This window comes from Carettochelys insculpta, chromosome 4 (genome assembly GCF_033958435.1).
Source record: "Carettochelys insculpta isolate YL-2023 chromosome 4, ASM3395843v1, whole genome shotgun sequence".
NCBI lineage: Eukaryota > Metazoa > Chordata > Testudines > Carettochelyidae > Carettochelys > Carettochelys insculpta.
In genome coordinates, this window is record NC_134140.1 from 44298255 (window position 1) to 44319433 (window position 21179).

General features: G+C 39.4%; 1 protein-coding gene across 4 annotated transcripts in view; it reads left to right on the forward strand.

Moving 5' to 3' along the window:
• The window catches only part of NSUN7 (NOP2/Sun RNA methyltransferase family member 7), a 74368-nt gene that overhangs the window by 49761 nt on the left and 3428 nt on the right, over positions 1 to 21179 (forward strand). For all 4 annotated transcript variants that reach the window (XM_074992674.1, XM_074992673.1, XM_074992675.1 and 1 more), the window contains exons 7-11: positions 2294 to 2504; positions 7869 to 8012; positions 11062 to 11163; positions 14033 to 14150; positions 18808 to 18922. In XM_074992674.1, coding sequence (XP_074848775.1) covers positions 2294 to 2504; positions 7869 to 8012; positions 11062 to 11163; positions 14033 to 14150; positions 18808 to 18922 — 690 coding nt within the window. The remainder of the gene's footprint in view (positions 1 to 2293; positions 2505 to 7868; positions 8013 to 11061; positions 11164 to 14032; positions 14151 to 18807; positions 18923 to 21179) is intronic.

Genomic DNA, 21179 nt, shown 5'->3' on the forward strand with positions numbered 1-21179 from the left:
TTGACCTTTTGACTTGTATGTATGGTCTGAGTTCTGGTGATACTTTTTTAAAGTCACTAAGAGTCCACTTTCAGCAGCTTCATTGATAAATAAAGATGTAGAAATTTGCTGTTTAGGTGATGGTTAGTAGTATTAGCTGGTCTTTTGTTAAATCCACAGGTGGCATAGCTTTGAGCAAGCTCCTGGCTGCATGGGAAAATCGGCTCGTGTGCCAATGTTGGCACCTGTACGTAATCTTGATAAATAACGATACTTTAATATTTTTGACATCTCTCCTGCAATTGTATCCCTAGGCTGAAATGGTGTCCACTCCCTCTGCATGAGGGTTCCCAGCCACTGAAGCTTCAGAAGCTTGGTTTTTTGCCCCCTGGCATGCCCTCAGCATCACCTCCATGACAGCCTCTTCAAAGCTGGTGCAGGGATCCTTACCATAGTAGAAGGGTGGTTTGTGAGCCCCTGTACAGCAGCTTTGTTGCTATTCTGTTCCTGCCCTAAATCAGCTTTTTTGTCTGAAATAAGCAGTAAGTGCTTCATTAAAGTCTCTAAAGTGGAGGACCCTTTCCTTGCTCTCCACAGCACCTAAGACTGTGGTGTCCAACATGCTAGCCACTAGCCACATGCAGCCATTTGGCAGGTTTGGTGTGGCTAGTTGGCTTGATCAATGAATATATTTTCAAAATAATGTGGCTGGTTGCTGCTGCTTCTTCAGCATGGGTTGGACACCATGGACCTAAGAACTGAAGACACCAGGACCTATAGTCAAGATTTTCAGAAGCAACGAGTAACTTCGAAAGCACAGCTTGAAAATTTTTAGAGGCCCTGATTTTTCAGACAGTGGGCACTCACTAATCAATTCTGAAGATCCTTGTCCTATATTTAACACTTGTAAATATGCACATTAAAGAAGACAGAATAGGACTTCCCTGTCTAAAGACACCGATGTTCAGGTGTAGTAGCAATCAGAGTCCCCTGACACAAGTTACACATGATACCTACTGGAAAAACTCATCTCTGTTATTGATATGATGCAGATTAACTAAGTTGTTCAACATCCAGAACAGATCTGCTCATTAGAACTTTGTAGATACTATAATGGAAACAATGAAACTGTTCTTCACCTCCTGCAAAGCTACTGTATAAGTTTATTTAAAACCATTTGCCACAGTCAAAATCAGTACAAAACTTGGCACTTGCTTTCTACCTGTTTTGCTCTAGCTTTACTTATAGTAGGTCATCAGTATACTATGGCGAGGTGTATCAGAGAGGTAGCCAAGTTAGTCTATATCTTCAAAAATGACAAGAAGTCCTGTGGCACCTTATAGATTAACAGATATTTGGAGCATAAACTTTCGTGGGCAAAGACCCACTTCGTCAGATGATGATGTGAGCATTCACCCGTGAAAGGGGAGACTTAGGGGACATTGCACTGATTTAACAAGGTGGAAAGAGAATTCTAGTGTCATACCAGAAAAAGAAGCATATTGCCTGAACAATATTATTTCCCAGTCATCAGAAAATGAGATTCCATTTGCCTCAAAGGTCAAATCAATAAAACTGATCCTTTTCTGCAGTAAAAGAGGTATGCCCCAAACTTAAATTTAAGGAGGTAACGGTTGATCTTTATTGAAAGTACATCTTTCCCTACCAACCTCTAATTCTGAGGTAATCCATTCTGTTTTGGAGGTCTTGTGAGGCTTTGTAGTCTCTTTGGATTCAAATCTGTACAAGGAAGCTTTATTACTATGATATTCTGTACCACTTCACGCAAGGTTTATTCCATACCTCTACCATGACTGTAGGAGACATAATTCCCCCCCTAGAGCTGAGTAAACTTGCCATGTAAACATCCTTTAATTAATTTATTTATTTATTGGTTATTGTAGACTTGATGTACCAACCTATGAGGTTGCTGCCTTCAGGCGGTCAAAATGGTTGTTGAGTTCCCACTTGCTAGGGATGACAGCCATACCTATCTGTTTCACCTGTTCTTCTGTGTCTGCTGACGGTTTAACCTGTGTGTGTTGGAACAATGTATAATTTTTTTAAAATTTAGGATCAGTGAGGGTTGTATTTTAGTATTTAAATCTAAGCCATCCAGATTTCATAAGGTTTTTTTTTCTTTCCCACTTGTTGGTAAGGAGAACTAAGCTCACTTGCTTAATTGGAAAGAATACAGTACTTGAAGAACCCAAATTAATAAAATTAATTTAGAGCTAAAATTCAACAATTAATTCTACCAATAATTTTTTAGCCATATTTAATTATTTCACTGTCATCATGTATTATCTTTTAGGATAAGTCTCGCAGCCTTGCTGTACATTCTGTGAAGGCCTTATTGAACCTGGATGATGACATCATAGTGGCTCATATGGGTTCAAGGCTGACTGCTGCTCACATGTCAGTATTGTCAAATCAGAGCACATCCAAAGTTTTCGTATGTGGTGTAAAATCACATGCAAAGGAAGTTGAACTGAGGGAGCTGTTCACATGCATGGAATGTGGAAGTATGTGTTAAGCATTTATTTAATAATGCAGTTATTAGTGTTTAATAATGCAATTATTTACAGATCTCATGTAATTCAACCACATTTTAAAGCTTACTCTTCATTTGAGCAAAATGTTTCTGGTACAAAATATATTTTAAAAAATCTTTTAGCTATTTCAATATGTCTAAGTGTTCTTATTCATGAGCTATGAGGGCAGGGGTGGGTAAATAGCTGTTTTGTTTAGTTTTTTTTTTAAGGAGCTAAGTCAGAGGTTTTTACGCTCTGTCAAGATCCCAAGAAAAATTTTGTTGCTGCACCTGAAATTAATTGACATGTCTAATAAATCCCACCCTTTTTATCAGTTTATCAAGTATTTTATTTGGCAAATAAGTAGGGAGTCGTGTGTGTGGCAGGAGAGAGAGAGACACACACACACACACACACACACATGTTCAGAAAATTCCCCAGTTTGTGTCCTTAAAGCACCATGTCACAGCACTGCTTTTGAGGGAGAAGAGGGATAGGATGTTCCTAGATCTCTTGAAGGTTTTACTGCAAAATGTTGTATTGCCTGGAGTGAGAAGCAGCAGCAGATTTCAGACCCTACATTCAGCTGCACCTGATATACGCTGCTCATAGGCAATCTTAGCTAACGCCTCTAAAATCCCATCTGTCTGTCACTTTATCTTGATTCTGTCCTCAGCTGTGTTATCTCTCCATGCCTGTCTCACCATCTCTATCCTTCTGTTCCTCCTTACAACTCCCTCTTCTTTCTGCGTCTCTCTCTCTGTCTCTCTGTCTGTCTGTCTCTCTCTGTCTCTCTCTCTAAGCTCTTTTCAGGTGACAGTTGGCTCCTCCCTGCTGACACTCCTAGGCTATGTTTATACTATGAGATAAATTCGAATTTAAGGTTGTTAGCTTGATTGTATCATGTGACTATCTTCACTGTAAACATCATTAGCTCAATTTTTGGGAGCACTAAATTGTTATAATCAAAAGTGGCTGGTTTAGTTCAAATTTAAAAGTTCAAATAAAGGTTGATGTGGCAGCGCCATGTCTTAAAATCAAATTTACTAGCCTCCAGAACTGTCCCACATGTATCCCACAAAGCTACATGATTATCTGCCATGCATGGCTGTTTCCATCTCTCCTGCTCTCCAGGTGCTCAGGAAGTAGGTCACAGGAAGCCCGTGAATTTGAATTCATCACCAACAACCCCTGGAAATATAAGGTGCGCCCAGAAGCTAAAATTTCTTTTGCCCATCACATCGCACCGCATCGGGAGCCATCTCTTGCAATCATTAGCACTCAAGGTAGCGATCTGCCTATTAGTCCTCAGGCTCGCAAGAGAGCTCCAGCATTGAGCCATGAGGAGATTCTGGATCTTCTTGCAGTTTGGGGAGAGGGATTGGTGGCGAGCAGACTTTGGGTGTCCAAGAGAAGTGCAGAACTATTTGAGAAGATGTTGCACAGGATGATTGCCAGAGGTTACTCCTGAGACTCTATACAGCGCCGTGTGTAGGTGAAAGAACTCTGGCAGGGGCATTACAAGGTCCAGGAAGCCAACTGGCAGTCCAGGTTATCTCCAAAGACTTGCTGCTATTATGAACAGCTGCACATGCTGCTTGGGGGAGACCCAGCCACGTTGCCCACTCTTCATTTCAACACTTCTGAAGGCCCTGGTCTGGAGTCTGGGGTGAGCTGAGAGGAGCTACCAGGCCAGGAGGAGGAGGTCTATGTAGAGGAGGACTGGGGCAACCGGCAGGGGCCAGAGGAAGCTGTTCCTGACAGCCTGAACCTCTTCACCATAGACCTGGAACTGGTCTTCTCTACACCAGACCCCAAACTTCCAGGGCCCAACTGCTGTGGGGAATATTTATTTCTGAATGCTAAAAGCGGGTTGGAGCTGGTTATGGGTATAGGTTTTCTATGGATCTGTGCCCCTCAGAACAGCATGTTAATATTTCTGGGGATGGAGTGCTTCTCCTTTTTGGAGATCTCCTCAAAGGCCTCATCCAGGCACTCTTGTATTTTTTGCATGAGGTTTTTGAGCAGGCTTGACTTATTGAAGCTTCCATGGTAGCACCCCTTGTCATACCTGGCAACCAGATAGTGATCTGGTATCATGGTGCCACACAGCATTTTGGCAAATTTTCCAGGCTTGTGCTCACACAGGATGAGCATCTCTTCTTTTTCACTATCTGTTATTTTTAGGAGGGTGATGTCTTCTTTGGAAGCCTAAAGAAGCATGGGAATTTGAATTGGATTTCTTTGCAATGCTCTATGCCCTCTTACATTTCACTGGAGTGCATTGCTGCACCATGTGGCTGGCAGGCACTCTGTCTCCCCCACTCTGCCCAAATAAAATTATTCTTTTGACTATGGTGTGATTTTTTTTTTTTTTTTTGGGTACCCTGCATGGTGGGGTGCACAAAATGTTGCAGGCACCTGGGCGGGGTTGAAGAGGGCTGGTAGCGCAGCTGCCTGCTGCTATGCAAGGTCTGCAGAGGACTCACAGCAGAGGGGTGCAGGCAGGGGGTGGAGATCACAGCTGTCCATCTTTTTTTTTTAAAAGAACCCTTCCTTTATGTCCATTCTTCTTCCTGCAACTTAATCCTCTCCCAACACGTAAAAGTATTCTTTCTGTGAAAGCCATGGTCTGATTTATTTGTTCATGTTTGGTGGGGAGCACAAATCAGTTTGGTGAGTGTAGGGGTGGTATTGCAACAGAGAAATACAGGGCTATTGTGTCTGGCAGATCATTCATGAAGTCATGTTTCAAAGGCTACCTGATTGATGCTGCCTCTTCATGTTTATTGGAGAATGGCTTTGCAGGCAGCTTCGACTAAGCCCTGCTCATGGCCTCAGCCTCAGAATTTCAGGCTTTCATGAAATTCTCCCCGCTTGATTCACAAGTGTTAGGCAAAATACAGCATGCTGTAATCATGGTGGGGACATTAATTCCAGAAAGGTCCAAATGGATCAATAGGCACCTGAACATCACTTTTAAATGGCCAAAGGTGCATTCCAGTACCATTTTGCACATGCTGAGTCTGACATTGAAGTTAGCCTGGCTGTGGTCAAGGGCTCCTGTTTAGGGTTTCATGAGGTAAGGGAACAGAGGGTAAGCAGGGTCATCCAGTATTACAGTAGGCATCTCCACATTGCCAATATGGATTTTCCAGTCTGGGGAAAAAAGTCTTATCCATGAGCTTTCTGTACAGCCCGGAATTTCTGAAGATGTGCACATTGTGAACCTTCCCCAACCAGCCCATGCTGATGGTGAATTGACCTTTGTGATCTACCAATGCCTGCAACACCAATGAGAAGTACCCCTTTCTGTTTATAAACTCAGGGGCCAGGTGGTCTGGGGCCATGATGGCGATGTGCATGCCATCTATTGCCCCACTGCAGTTAGGAAACCCAAATGCAGCAAAGCCATCTACTATGGCCTGTACATTTCCCAGGGTCATGGCATTTCTCAGGAGATGCCAACAGAGTGCACTGGCTACCTGCACCACTGGGACCCACACTGTAGATCAGCCCACCTTGAATTGATTTGTCACTAACCTGTAACTGCTGGGCCTTGCAAACTTCCACAGAGCAATTGTCACTTGCTTCTGAACTGTTAAAGCTGGCCTCATTCTTGTTGCTGTGCTTCAGGGTGGGCACCAGCAAATCACAAAGTTCCATGAAAGTGGACTTGTGCATGTGAAAGTTCTGCACCCACTACTGGTCGTCCCAGGACTCCAAAACAATGTGGTCCCACTGCTGTGTGTTGGTCTCACTAGTCCAAAACCACTGCTCCACTGTTGGCAGTGCATGCATGGCAGCCAGCAGCTAAGAGTTCTTGGACTGCAGTTGAGTGATTTCCTCTTCAAAATCTTCGTCATCATCCTCAACCATCATCACCCTTTGTAGTCGAAAGCAAAAGTGCATGACAGTCCAGAAAGCTGCCATAATGACGTGTGCAATGACTTGAAGAATTCAAGGATCCATGCTTGCACTAGCGCTGTGATGGAGAAAAATGGCACGATCGCCTTTTTGTTTTTGCATGGTTAGTGGAGGCTCTGAATTGTGGAATAGTGCTTTGCGTTCTGGGATAGTGACATCAAACACCCACAAGCAACTGTGGCAATGTTTTTCCCCCACAACTTGTTGGTACAAAACCCCAGAAAGCAACAGGGCTCAGGCACTGTGGGATAGGTGCCCACAATACATTGCTCATGTAGTCAACCTTGGATAATGCAATGGGGATAGGGTAACTTAACATGTCAAAACAGTGGGTCAAATTTCCAGGTTTGAGGACCCTTAAATTCAAACAAATGAGGTTAAAAACTGAATTTAGTACAAGTTGAATTTATCTCATAGTGTAGACGTAGCCCTCATAGCTGACTTGAGATGGGTTGGCACCTCCTCACTGACTACCCTACCAGGGAGGGAATGGAACAAGGGCTGTGACCTCATGCTATCTTCTCACCCGTTTTCCATGGGACAGCCTTGCATATCAGATGTAAGCCATCTTGCAAAATATGGAACACTTGAGATGCACATCCCAAGCGCACCACTAGGGTAGGAAGGGATAAGGTTTTGGGATTATGAAAGATGAGTTTGGGAGGGCAAGTGCCCTGAGATGGTACCATTTTTGCTTTCTGTGGTGCTTGGCTGGCTGGTTCTTGTTCATGTACTAAAGAACTCATTGCCATATGTGAGATTAGGATAGAATTTTCCCCCAGGTCATATTGCTAGTGACATAAAGGTGTTTTCCGCTTCCTCTGCAGCCTAAGTTGCTTGCCAGGATCATCTGGATAAACCTCACTTTATCAAGTCCCTGCCATTGCAGGAGGCCTTGGGCATTAGTACCTCTTGGTCACTCTTGTTTTCTGTCTAAACTAGGTTGACAAAATATCCCAATTTTATAGGAACAGTCCCAGTATTTGGGGAATTGTCTTATATAGGGGACCATTTAACACCCCCCCCCATCCTTCCCCGCGTTGTGTCCTGATTTTTATTCATACTTGCTATCTGGCTATCCTAGCCTAAACATAATACTTCAGTCTCCAAAGACCTATAAATCCTTGATGTAATTTCAGTTGCAAGATTCAGTGTGTGGGGGTGTGGCAAAATGATTAGTGGTTCATTATGGCCTTCAATTAAATGACTGTTTCCTCTAGAGGCCCAACCAGGCCCATGTAGAGATAATGTGAAAAATTTAGTAACTAGATAAGTAACTGCATTTTAATTTATAAGTATTCTTGCTTTATGGTAGACATTAACGGTTTTAAGTTAAATTAGCACAATGCCAATGGCATTTCTGCTTTATTAAATTTAAATTTTACTGTTTTGCTGTCATATTAAGCTTTATGAATCCTTGCTTCTCAGGTATTCAGCTTCTACGTGAGGATTTTACTGAGATTGAACCCACAGATCAGAGACTGCAAAGGGCTAAAGTTATTCTGCTACTACCTCGGTGTTCAGGATTGGGTGTTAGTAATCCAATAGAGTTTATTCTAAATGAACATGAAGGTAATTTTTATACAATAATTAAATCTAAATAAAATGAAAACACAGTTGGGTAGCTTGTTAGTACTCTGTAGCAGGGACTTTTTATTGTTTGTGTGCCGCCCAAGAATAAGGATCCTGTTTCTTCACTGGAAGCCACAGGCACTGCAGTAATGAGATTAATAATGTCATTCAGATGCTTACTTTAATTCATCTAACAAAAATATAGATCCTATGAATAATACTTTGAATACTCCTTCCTGTGTAATTGCAAAAAATGGGAGGGTTGCACAATTAAAACAGCAAAGACAGAACAATGCTAATTACTGGAAGTAACAGGGCAAATCCAAAAATTAGAAATATTGGAATTTTTTGAAAAATGCAATGCCAGACAGTTTTAATTTTGTCAGTGTTTAATTTTGGATAATTAGCATTCAGATTTAATAATGAATTTCAAAAAAGCATTTCCCAACAGTTGTGTGGTCTCAGTTGTGCTTCATACTGATCAAATAAACTTCTCTAAAATGTCTCTTGATATCTTTAGTACTCTGGTAAAATGGTAGAACAGGTACTCTGTAAAGGTCTGATGCTCCCTTAAGCCATATATTTTAAGATGGTTTTTATGTTGGGTCAAAATTTATCCTTACTTCTAGGAACATAATTATTTGATGCTTAAACAAAAACAAGATATCGATCTTGTTCTTTTATAGTATATATACAGCATGAGACATACAGTTTTAACTTCGGGTCATTTCCCCAATTTACAGAGACATGAATCTGTTACTGTGGTCCCTGTTGCCACAAAACTGTGAATTTTGACATTTATATTGCTCCAGTTTGTTAGTTTGCTTTGATATAGTTCTCTTTGAAAGGAGCCTAGATCAAAGTAAACTGTTGATGGTGGGCAGCAGGGTCCACATGAAGAATTAGTTAATTTGCTTTTACTCCTTATACTGTCTTTTGTCCTTGCCTCTGCCTCCCTACCTCTTGCCCCCTGGCTTCACTTCTGCATTTAAAACTCCATCTCTGCAGTGAGTAGAAGGATTGAATGAATAGTTGATTTTTGGCATAAACTATTTGTTAAATTTAAATTTGCAGATAGTTTGTGTCCCTAAAATCCATTTGTTGGCAAATTTACTACTCCCTAAAATTTTTTTTCTCTAATACATATCAGCAGATGGGGGAAAAATAACTCTTAAATGAAACAGTAAATTATAACATTACATCCTAATAAAAATGTAAGAAATAAGAAAATATAGGAACACCTTATTCAACAATACTGTCTTTAAACAGAATCTAGGTTTTTAAATGTACTTCATATTATTCATCAGCTAATGTTTAAATCTGTTGTGAATGATATGAAGTACCTAACTTTTAACATTACAGTTGTGAGTAAAGGCTAGAAAACTGAGAATAGTGTGTGAAGTGCTGCTGATGGATGAATTTGCTGGCGCTTTTCAAGCTCTCTCTTCTCATCTTCCCTCTGCAAGAGTCTGGCTGTGTCTACGCTAGCCCAAATCTTCAAAAGGGCCATTCGGATGGCCACTTTGAAGATTACTAATGAGGCGCTGAAATGCATATTCAGCGCCCCATAAGCATGCTGCTGGCTGCGGGTCTTCGAAATTGCCACTTTTCAGAGTTGCGCAGCTTGTCCAGACAGGAGTCCTTCAGAAAAGGACCATAGGAATAAGGGGATTTCGAAGTTCCTGGGGTCCTTTCGAAAAGGACCTGTCTGGACGAGCCACACAGCAGCGAAAAGCGTCAATTTTGAAGAGCCGTGGCCAGTGGCATGCTAATGAGGTGCTGAATATGCATTTCAGCACCAGATTAGTAATCTTTGACATGGCCATTTGCGTGGCCATGTCGAAGATTTGGGCTAGTGTATATGTAGTCTCTGGGTCCTTTCTACTCCTGTTCTTCCGTCCAGTGGGAAAGTCCATTTAGTTCGCAATATCCTAATTTAGTTTGCAGTGTTAGTAATTCACTGAGCTAATACATATTTAAAGACGTCAGGGAATTAAGGCGTCAGAATTAATACAATTTGAAATTAAATATCTCCTAGCAGAAGTAAGGGTTAAAACTTGCTTATGAGATGAGGAGGAACAGAAAGAAGCCTAGTGGAGATGCTGCTACATTTCAGTATAATAGAGTGCTTTCTCTTTTTGCCAAATCTGATAACCATTTTGTGAGATGTGAAACCTTCAACCTTGATTGTTAATTAGCTGAGAGGTTACCACTCCCAACAGGGAGCCCTCTATTTTATTTAAGTGAACTCTAACATTTGTCTGTTTCAGTTTATTTTCAATATTTTACTTTTCACAATGTTTGTTTATACATTTTTGACCAAACAAAACGTGGTGTTATTTAAATGTGGCAAAAATTTCATTATTTTTTCAGACATTTTGGTTAAAGGTCAATGTTCGTGGCTCAAGATCCCTCTTCAGTGGGAGTTAAGCGTTTTTTGCCAGACTTGATGTATAATGAGAGAGACATTTAATCAGGGAAAACAAACAAACAAAAGACGATTTTTTTTTTCTTAGTTCTGGTTTGCTTTTAAAAATTCAAAATAGCCAATGCTCTTGATGATACTATAGGATTAGGAAACTAGTTAGAAATCTCTAAGAATAATTTCAAGTCAATTAAATAAGTTTATGAAGTTGAGCATTTTTCTAATTGAATATTGATGGCATGTTTATTGCACAAGGGAAGAGTGTTACAAATAGAACGCTTTTCAAGATTTTAATTATCAATCATTGAATTTTCAGTTGACTGTATCCCCTTATGGACTAAACATTTAAGTGATTTAAGTGGATATACTTACACAATCTTCAAATAATGAGGAAAAAACATACGTAGTAATATTTTACAAATAAATTGAATAACTAGGAGGGGAAAAATTAATTGAGACATCATTGTACCTTGCAGTTCCTGTGGTCTGTTTTCATTACATTAAGAGTAATCAGGTCTCTTAATAGAGAATTTTCAGTGAAAACCAATGGATTATAAAATATGGACATGAGTTTTAAATGTAAAAATGAACTTAACTGTTTTTGTTTCATAACTTTACATTCAGATGCTGGATTGCTGAGAGACCTTTCTCAAGGATCTGTAGCTGAAAATAAGCTCCATATTCTTGCTGAGCAGCAACTTCAGGAATTAATGCATGCAATGCAATGTAAGTTTGATTTGATGCAACGTATTTAAAAAGCATTGCTTATTTTAAATCTTTTGAGGATGTGGCACACATTTTCTGTAAAAAATAATATCCACCTCCAGTAGTCTGTTGTGAATAAATTTATTACCTCAATTCCCTTCTCTCAATATTTATATTAGTGTTACAAAGACCTTCCTCCTTATCTGGTTCATTCACTGAAGTTAGAAAAGAACATTAAAAGAGCCAGTAAGATTAGGCTCCTTTCCCTGTTAGCATGTGCAGTAGTAAAGTGATATATAATTATAAGATAGAAGTTGCAAAAGCACTTCATCCCCATTGACTTTCAGTGGGACTTGAATGATTGTGAAAATGGCACTTTGTAATAACTAAAGTAGTAAATAAAACTAAAATGTATGAAGAAAGCCCCAGATCTTGCGACGTATTTAGGCACCTAACTCCCATTGAAATTAGTGTGACTCAGGTGCCTCAAATACCTCTGAGGGCCTTTGTGAAGCGGGTCTTTGCCCACGAAAGCTTATGCTCCAGGGGAGGCATCATCTTTCATAAAATTCTTAGTACAGTGAGATTGTGGCCCATGACTAGAGTCTATGCTAAAGGAACTATAATAGCACTGCTACTATGTTATTACTAGCCAGCAGAATCCTGTAGCGTTAGATGCAGCCTATGACTATGGAAGGTGGTGTTTTTCTGTTATAGGAATGCCACCTCCCTGCTTGATGATACCTAAATTGATGTCATTATTCTTCCATAGACCTAACTGTGTTTATCTAGGTCACCATACTAGTGACGCTATGGAGTGTAGCTTTTGTCACACCCTTGAGCCCTGTAGCTATAGTTACCTAAAATTTAAATGTAGAGGGGGTATGACTCCTAGGTGCTGTGAGAGTACAAATAATAAATAGTAATAATTAACCACACATTAAAAATGCATTTAGAGTGATATGGCAGCCAGGGTTTTTGTGGCATATATACGAGGAAACTTTGCATGTCTATGTTGTTCTGGTGCAACAGCATCTGGAAGACAGATTTCATGTATGGGACCTTCAGTGTCCAGAAATACGAACTGGAGGTTCAGAGAAGAGAAAAAAGAGCAGGAGGAGACTGATTCATGTGGCAGAACTAAATATGTACAGTTTGGAGGCCAAAGTGTTGGCTGTGGAGGAACTAATGCCCAAATCCTGGTACCAGCTTGAGTTGATTTTTGTGGGGACAGATTGGCACAAAAATCTATTCACAGATTCCCCTAGATGAGGGTGAGCAAATTTTTTATGTTGGGCCTCGCTTTTTGTGCCTGAAATTATCGGGTCCTGCCCCCAACCTGTCTTAATGTAACCCAAACTGATGGAAATGTTGGTCATGTTCACATGAAGAAAAAAAAATCCTTTCACCACATGTAAGAAAATATGCAGAATGTAAGAATTTTATTAATTGGTACCTCAACATTTTAAAGAGATGGATGAGTCTGAGATGTAGCAGCCACTCATGCTATGCCCCCCCATTTTGAAAGTTCATGTCCTCCCCGATGGAGCCCACCTCCAGCTTTGCTCACCCCTACCCTAGATAGCTAGGGATTTCTCAGAGCAGCATAGGGTCATCGTAGCAGTACCTGCGCTGCTGCCTCCCTTCTGTTCTCATAGCAGGAGACATGATTGGGGATTCTTCTGTCCTAGTGTTCCCCAACTGCTAGATTAGTTTTTAGAGGCAACTGGTAGCAAGTCCATAGTATGACAACTTGAGGCTGCATTCATTATGTTGGGAACTTTCCTGGGGGCTTAATCATGGCCTCAGAGTTGGGAAATATGTTTGTAAAAATGTGAATTACAGTAGAACTTCAGCATTATGGTCACCAGTCTTATCAACTGACTGGTCAACCACACATCTCATTTGGAGCCAGAAATATGCAAGGAGACAGCAAAGGCAAAACACCCCAAACCATACCCCAAACAAATACTCTTAATACAGGCTGTGCTAAACATAAATTACTCCATAAAAAAGGGAAAGGTTAAAAAATTTCACAAGGTAAGGAAACTGTGTTTATTTTATATAAATTTTAAATTATTAAAAGCAGCACATTTCTGCTAAATAGTCAAGTTTTGGAGCTGTATTTAGTCAATGTTCCGTTAAAAACTTTCAAAAGAACAACCACAATGTTTTGTCTAGAGGTACGAACCACCTCCATTTCCAGTTCTAATGCTGAGTAGTAAAAAGATGCTTCTTCCACTCCTACATCTTGGAGCATAGGCCATTGATGACAATTTGCCTGGGTCCCCTGTCCTAGGCGATCTTTTCCAGTTTTGACCAGCTTTATCCTGTCTTTTTAGTGTCTGCCTTCAGGGCTCTGCCTGTGAGGTTTGGCTGTAATTATCCCATTTCTGTTTCCCATTGCTGTTCTTAGCAGTGTGAGGACAGCTCTCACACAGGCCTGCATTTGTGCCTAAACCTGCACATATTTGAAATACATTTAAATAAAAAAAGCACTGGAGAGAAATTATTTTGTTATAACTTGGTATTACTGTGACAGGATGACATTTGAAAAGGAAAAATGTAATCTCAGTAGCAATGAAAAGTTTGTGGAAATATAATGTATTAGATGTGGCAAATCTGGAAAATTTGCTGACTGCTTCGTTACTTTGAAAGTATAAAATAGGCTGGACAGCTTTAGAAATGTACTAACTTGCATGGGAGTGGAGATAGATGACAAGGATGATGTAATCTCTTTTCTAGCATACTTATGTGATCCGATCATTCACTGAATAACACTGCAATTATTTTCATAACAATTGAAACAAATGCGTATTTTTGAATTTTAAATTACTTTCACTACTCCAAAAATGATGAAATAGAAAAATGTTTTGTTTCATGTTTATAGTTAAAAAAGTGCAAGCCATTGTCTACTGCACTTGTTCAGTTTATCCAGAAGAAAATGAAGCAGTAGTGAACAAAGCACTGGAGTCTGGAGTGGAAGGAAGTAAAGTACAGCCTTATAGGTAAGAAACAGAGTCCGTTCTGAGGAAGACTAAGGAACATATAAAGGAATTAATTTTTGCCTTGTTGAAATTTGACTGCACCTACAAATATGATTTCTTAAATCTAAATGATGAGTAACTGACGGTGGTTTCTGTGGTTCTTTCCCTTCCATATATGATACAACTATCTGTTCTCTGCAAGTAAGCATTACAATTTATATGACAGATATATATGTAATAAACAGGAAGCCAAGCTGATTTTATTTTCCAGGATGTACATTTCATAATATAGGATCCAGTTGTCTGGTCTGCTTCGATGAGGCTGAAAGGTAACTGGGCTGTTGTCCTGAGATTCCCCAAAGCTCATGAGATTCCTGTAGGCTTAAGTCCATCTATGCTTATGGGAAGATTGACCAGCTGGTGATTGATTTTCCAGGGTTTGATTTAGTGTGCCTAGTGGGGATGCACTAAATCTAATTGTCAGGGCACCACTGTCATCCCCAGTACTCCTAGCAGTTACGCTGTGTGGTTGGAGGCAGAAATCAGTTTTAGATAAGTCAATTCCAGCTGTGCAATTCTTATAGCTGAATTTGCATATCTGAAATCAGTTTTACCTCCCAGTGCAGACCTGGCCTTAAAGGTCTAATTTCCCTTTGCTATGTTAAGGATATAATGGACGTTCCAACTTCTTCTCCCTGATAGAATGACTCAAGAAAACAGAGTGTAAATTTTGTCCCCTACATCTTTTTCTGGCATAACTGAGAACTGAACACCTACAGTGTGCTAGTTAAAATATGGTACTTGTGAATTAAACTGATTTTTCAATTTTGTGTGTGGTGTAAATGAGCCTTAGAGAGGTGCTCAGTGAAAATAACTAGATTTGCTGACAAGGCCAGTCCTTGATTTAATTCTGAAGTTGTCCATTGTATGGCTTGTCTAACACCAGTTTAGAGGTGAGAACAGGAAAAGTGTGAAGTATGGGATTGTAGTGGATTTACATTTTTGTAATTCAAAAAATTGGCAAAAAACATACAATTTCATTTTCTCTCTTAGATGAAATGTTGTCTATATTTAAGTAGGATTTTTAATAATATTTTTATTTTAAATCATGACCTCTCACTCTTGTATTCTGGCAGTGTAAAATATTTTTCTGCCAGCTGCCATTCCTTTTGGTGACACAGAAGTGCAGTGTGTTACTCCCAGACTGCTGATCTGATTGCACAGTGCCTCTCTGACCAGCATTCTTGTAGAGTGGAGAGTACACTATTACTGTAATGGAAAGGATATGTTACTAGACTGGTAGTATAGGAGTACTGCTTTCCATTATCAATATGAGAAAAGAGAAAACTAGACTAAACTGAATCGTGTGAGACCTGGGAATTTAGGCACAGGATTGTCAGATAATAACTAAAAGTAACTAAAACAGAAAAGAAAATAGCAACTTTTTTTTAAAAAAAAATTACATTGTGGTGTTATAGTATCAGTGTAAAGTCATCCATGTCACACACATTCAAACTGCCATTTTTGGAAAAATGCTCAGTTTCCAGATATGTATGCAAACTCTTAAAGCAGTAAGAAAAAAACCCACCTCAACACGAATGAGGGATTTAGGAATTACTGCAGTCAGTGCTCAAAAGTTCTACCACCATTGTTTTACATAGAGTATTTTACTTTGTTTACATCGCACCTACCAAATGATTGTAAAGCCACTCACAAAGCAAAACACTTGACACCAGTCTATTTTGCTGCACTGGAATTGAAAGTAAGAATCATCATGTGTGTACACTGCTGCACATAAGTGGGGGAAAAAGAAATTTCAGCCAATGTCGTGGGATCTTTAAAACTGAGGCCCTCTCACCTACATGTGGATGTTAAAGTCCTATTTGAGAATCTCCATTTAAAAAAAAAAACATGAAACTAAGGAGGATGCTCCCCTCTGTCAGCCCTGCCGGATCTTGAAGCTGTTTTGCCAAGGAGTCTCGGTATTTCAAGTGTAGACTTAGAATACAAACCATACACTGAAGCTCCCATGCTTGTTACAGATTTCTGTACACATTTATGGATTGACGGGGTAAGTCACAGTACTGAAATGTAAACTTTTTTTGTTTTGTATATAAATACTGAGTCTGTTGTAGGAGAAAAGGTAGGGGATGCTACTTTGTGTGAGGCATATGAAAGTGATGCCTTTGTTGTCGAGGTGCTTTCCAAGCATGTACCTACATTGGCAGTGTACACAGTGCAAGAAAATGGGTTAAGTAGCAAAATATATCATAGTACTTAGAGCTCATCATGACTGCAACAGTGAGCTAGTCACACCTACCCCTAGTGTAGATGATTTTAACACAGTGGTCCTTGTCTTAAGTATTTTACACTGTGTTAAGACTTGTTAGAACATGATCTATTTTTGCATTATAAAAATATCTCTGGTGAAAGAGAGACCTCATATACCTGTTCTACGTTAATAGGGGTGAGTTTGCTGTTACATTGGACCAAAAGCCAACACAGGCCTTCAGCCTTTAGGTTGTTCCTTGGGTATTTGAAGGGCCATGAAGTCTTCACTTCTTGTCTCTTAAATGGGAAAGAGGGACTTTGCATCTCAGCAGTCTTTGAATCACCTTGGATGCAGATCACTGTAGTAGTGCTTATTGCTATAAAGCAATATTATGACAAAGCCTCAAAAGGAAACCTTAGTATAGTATCAGAAAAACCAAAAGACAAATTCAACCTGTTAATTCTTTCCCTTTAGCAAAAATATTATGGAACCAATTATGTCAGTCAAAATAATAAGAAGAGGTTCGTTCAAGTTTTAAGGTACTTCCTAATACTAAAAAAAGCAAGGGCAGATAAAACTAATCTTAAATATCACAGATCTAAACCACTTTCTAACCAAGCAAAATTCAAAACAGTGACTTAGGATATAATAGTTTCCTTCTTCTAATAAAGGCAGAAGTATTTCCAGTGGACCTTAAAGATAACACTTGGCATGTTTTAATGGATAGTTATGACTTGCTAGTGATTTTCATGAGTAGAGTAATAACAATCTAACTTAAATAAATTATATAGTGTGATTGTTTTAATAAACTGGCCCATTTTTTTGGTTTGGGCAGATCATTGATACAGAGACAGTAATTTTAATATCCTCTTAAACAAAGCATTCAAGATTTCAGGAAACACTCCAGAAACTTACATAGGGTTGATTGTCTGGGCTGATATATCTGCCAGTGCTATTCTACCAAAGCAAAGCAGACTTAAACCTGACTGATATGATGAGTGCCTGGTGAGTGTCCAGGCTAGCACATGCTCATCCTAGGACTGAACAGTTGGTGATATACCTATCCCCTATGTGTTCTGCATAGCTCAGTCAGCTTGTAGAATCTCAAAGGATGTTTTCTTTTAGGGGGTGGCTTATGGCCAGTTGTTTTCAGATGAAAACTCTATAAAGAGAGTTGTGTTTCCTTTTTACCCTGTGTCAAGTTTAACTTAGCTTCAACATATGTAGCAAAATTCTTTAGTTTCTTTCAGTTAATATGTTACAGGGCATCCCAGTGATACTATTCTGTAGTTAGATCTCCCTGCCCACCTCTGATTTTATTCAAGGTTAAAAATCTTGGAGAATTGATTTAACACGTTCCTTGATATAAGATCCAGTATTCTATACTGGAGTGCTTTTCCTTCGATGATCACCAGTTGGAGACCCGCCACAGGTCAGCAGGAAGCAGTACAAAGTGGCTTTTGGACCAGTAGATCAGTCTTATACCTGAGTGTAAGTTTGATCAGCCTTATGGTTGCTCTAATTTACACTAGCTCCCTATGGGCCTGGAATCTGCAAGGAGATGGCTGACGTAGGACTCAGTACACTACTGTATCTACAATCTATGTAGCCATTCCAAAGCCACCTAATGACCCTTACTTTAGATTTTTAAAATTTTAATTTTTAAATGTTATAATAGTAACACACATGCAATGAACCTTTTTAACATAAGGTTTTTGCATATGATAATAGCCCTTTACCAAGAATTTATTTAATACATTTGCACAAACAGTTTATATTTAGAATAAATCAACATCTTCACTTTTTATTTACTCAGAGTACAGTGTTGGGTTAAGTGGGCCTATTTACAATACTGTTTTCTGTTTAGAAAATGTGATAAAGAACATTCAAAGGTTTGTATAATTTTAGCGCAGGTTTGTTATTGGTAAAGGCTCACTATAAATTAAAATTTGTAGACTTCTGTCGCAGTAAATTTGTTTTACTCATAATTATATTTTAAATGAATATCTAAAACAGGGGTCAGCAACCTTTCTGAGCAGAATGCTGAAATTTGACCTTTTGACCTCTGTGTACAGTCTGAGTGACGGTGATACTTTTAAAGTCACTATTAGTCTGCCTTACAACAGCTTCATTAATAAATTAAGATGCAGAACTTTTACTGTTTAGGTGATGGTTGGTAGCATTAGCTGATCTTTTGTTAATCCACACGTGGCATTGCCTTGAGCAAGCTCTGGGCTATATGGGAGAGGAGGGCAGGACTGAGCTCGCATGTCACTCTTGGTACCCTTGTCTGGGGTTGCCAACTCCAGTCTAAAATGTAATGCATATCAGTTAAGAAAAGTGTCTATGTACTGTATTCAAATGACTGTTTCCTTATTTAAAATGATTAGTTTGTAACATTTACAGGCTTAGTCCTTCTCTGTGGTGCAACGCAGAACTAGAGGGGTCTTCTGATATTTTTTTCAAAATGGAACCCTCAGAGATTTCCAATTGCTGTTTTTTAGCTATTCTAGCAAGACAGGTAAGCCATAAACAGTATGCATTAGGAAAAATGCTTGTTTAAAATACTGTGTATATGATTTTCTTATTTATTTTTAATAAAAGGTAATTAATTTACAGGTCAGAACAGTCATAAATTGTCTGACTACATTGTAATCATAAAGCCAAGACAGTGCATTTTTAACTGAAACAGCCAACAACTGCACTATGTTGAGATAGAAGGGATGTGCTGGAATGCTCACAAGTTTTCTATTTGATGTTTATGTATAAAAGAGGTGGTGCTGTGTGACAAATGAAATCCATTTTAGTGCGGGATCATTCTCTTAGCTCTGTCACGATTTAGGGCAGAGTGACTGAAAGTTATTTGTCACCTCAGTCTCCTGTCGTCATTGCGTGTTTAGCATGCTGATTGAAACTGGTGTTAAGCAGAGAGGCTGTTAAAGGAATCAGCCTGTTCACATGAAGCTCAGCAGGGATCACAACACTACTGTATATGTTTCCAACACTTACCACTATTGAAGCAGATAGATGAATAATCTTCTTCCACTCTGTGACCATGGAATGAAAGGCAAAATGTTTCCATTGGGGGTTGAATTCTCAAGACAGTTAAACAGTTGTTAGAACGTATGTATTGTAATTCATGGATATGTTTTGACACTTTAAGTAGAATCTTTTTGCATGATGTCTACTGTATAATATATATATACCCTTGCTTCTCATTTACAAATATTTACTGGCTTCGACTATCATCTTCTTGGTAAAGAAATATAGAGCTTGCTCTTAACTGTGGGGAAAAAAAAGTCATTATCTTCTTGATTGCTTTTTCATATGAAAATCTTAGTTTTTTTCCTCAGATTAAGTATTTTATATTTAGAAATATGCCTGTTTTAAATTACCTGGTTAAAGTTCTCCTTCCAACTCAAATGCATACCATTATATAAACTTGATAAAATCCACAACAGAATTTCTACTGAAACTAATAATCTCTTCATTTTTCATCTGCTGAAGTAGGTTTTTACCGCAAAAGCTCATGACCTAATAAATTTGTTAGTCTTTAAGATGCCACAAGTACTGCTTGTTATAATAGAAGAGTAGATGCTTTTAGCTTAATTACAATGAAACTTCCTGGTTCGATCTCACTTTTGGGGCAAGACTTGGCAGAGTAATCACTAATTGCTTCTAAATTGTATAAAAAATGGCTAGCCCAGCCCTCCAGCCTTTGAGACTCCCATTTTGAGGACCTCCGTCTCCCACAATTGTATATGAAGCCTAGGACCCGAATTCAAGCTTTGTGAACCCCAGTGATTCTCTTAGCATGTAAAATGCTGCAGTTCCTCTGTGACTAAGCACATAGTGCTTAAGTGATTTGATGCACAGATCAGTGTAGAAACCACAGATAAAACACACAAGTTGGAAATTCTATTTCTTTCTTCCGAACTGGACCCTGGGCTCCCTTGAAAAGATAGGCAATTTCATTGAAAGTAATGTTCTGTGTTCCTTTAATGAAGTTTTGATAGCAGTATTCTCACATTAGAATGGGGTTCTGCAGTAAAGTCAAAATCCTTAAGAGCATGCAGCTGTGAGGATGACTGTTATTCTTTTTTTCCTGGAGCTTATACTAAGCTTGGCAGTAGCTGTAAGAGGTCATCTATACATTTGAAAATCTGTAGAAGCAAGTCTCAATAGCCTGGCTCTACATGCTTGGGTTCTGAAACCAGGGGTTGAGAGGAAGTGGTCTTGAGAGCCAACCAGAGCCACATCCCCACTTGCCCTAGCGCTTAAGGTTGTAGACCGATTGTCATCAGGGTCACTGTACTGCCCAGTGATGGAAGCATAAGAGGGCCTTTCTCTAACAGGAATAAGCACTGAGTGCTCCAGGAGCTACTGTCTCAAATCAGTGGGGTTAGTGGCAAGTCCAGGAACCCAAGCCCACTCTGCTCCACCAGGTTCTGACCCTGGCCCTTAACAACTAACTACCATGTTGCAGGGTTCATGTCTGTATTCATGAATCACTTCCTGGCCTTTGCTCCTGCTGTTCTCTCTCCTCTGGTAGAAGTACATAATCCACTTGGTCTCCACAATGTGTTCAAGGTATTCTGTCCCAGAAGCTTCCTGGTAGGAGCCAGTAGCATAACACTGCTGTCTTCTTTAGCCACCCAAGCTGCTCCCTTTTATGTGCTCTCTCCCTAGGAAACATGCCTCACAAAGGTGAGAAGGTTTGATCCTTTGGGCCCAAGGTAGTTTATTAACCCCTGCATTGCCAGTGTGGGATTGATATA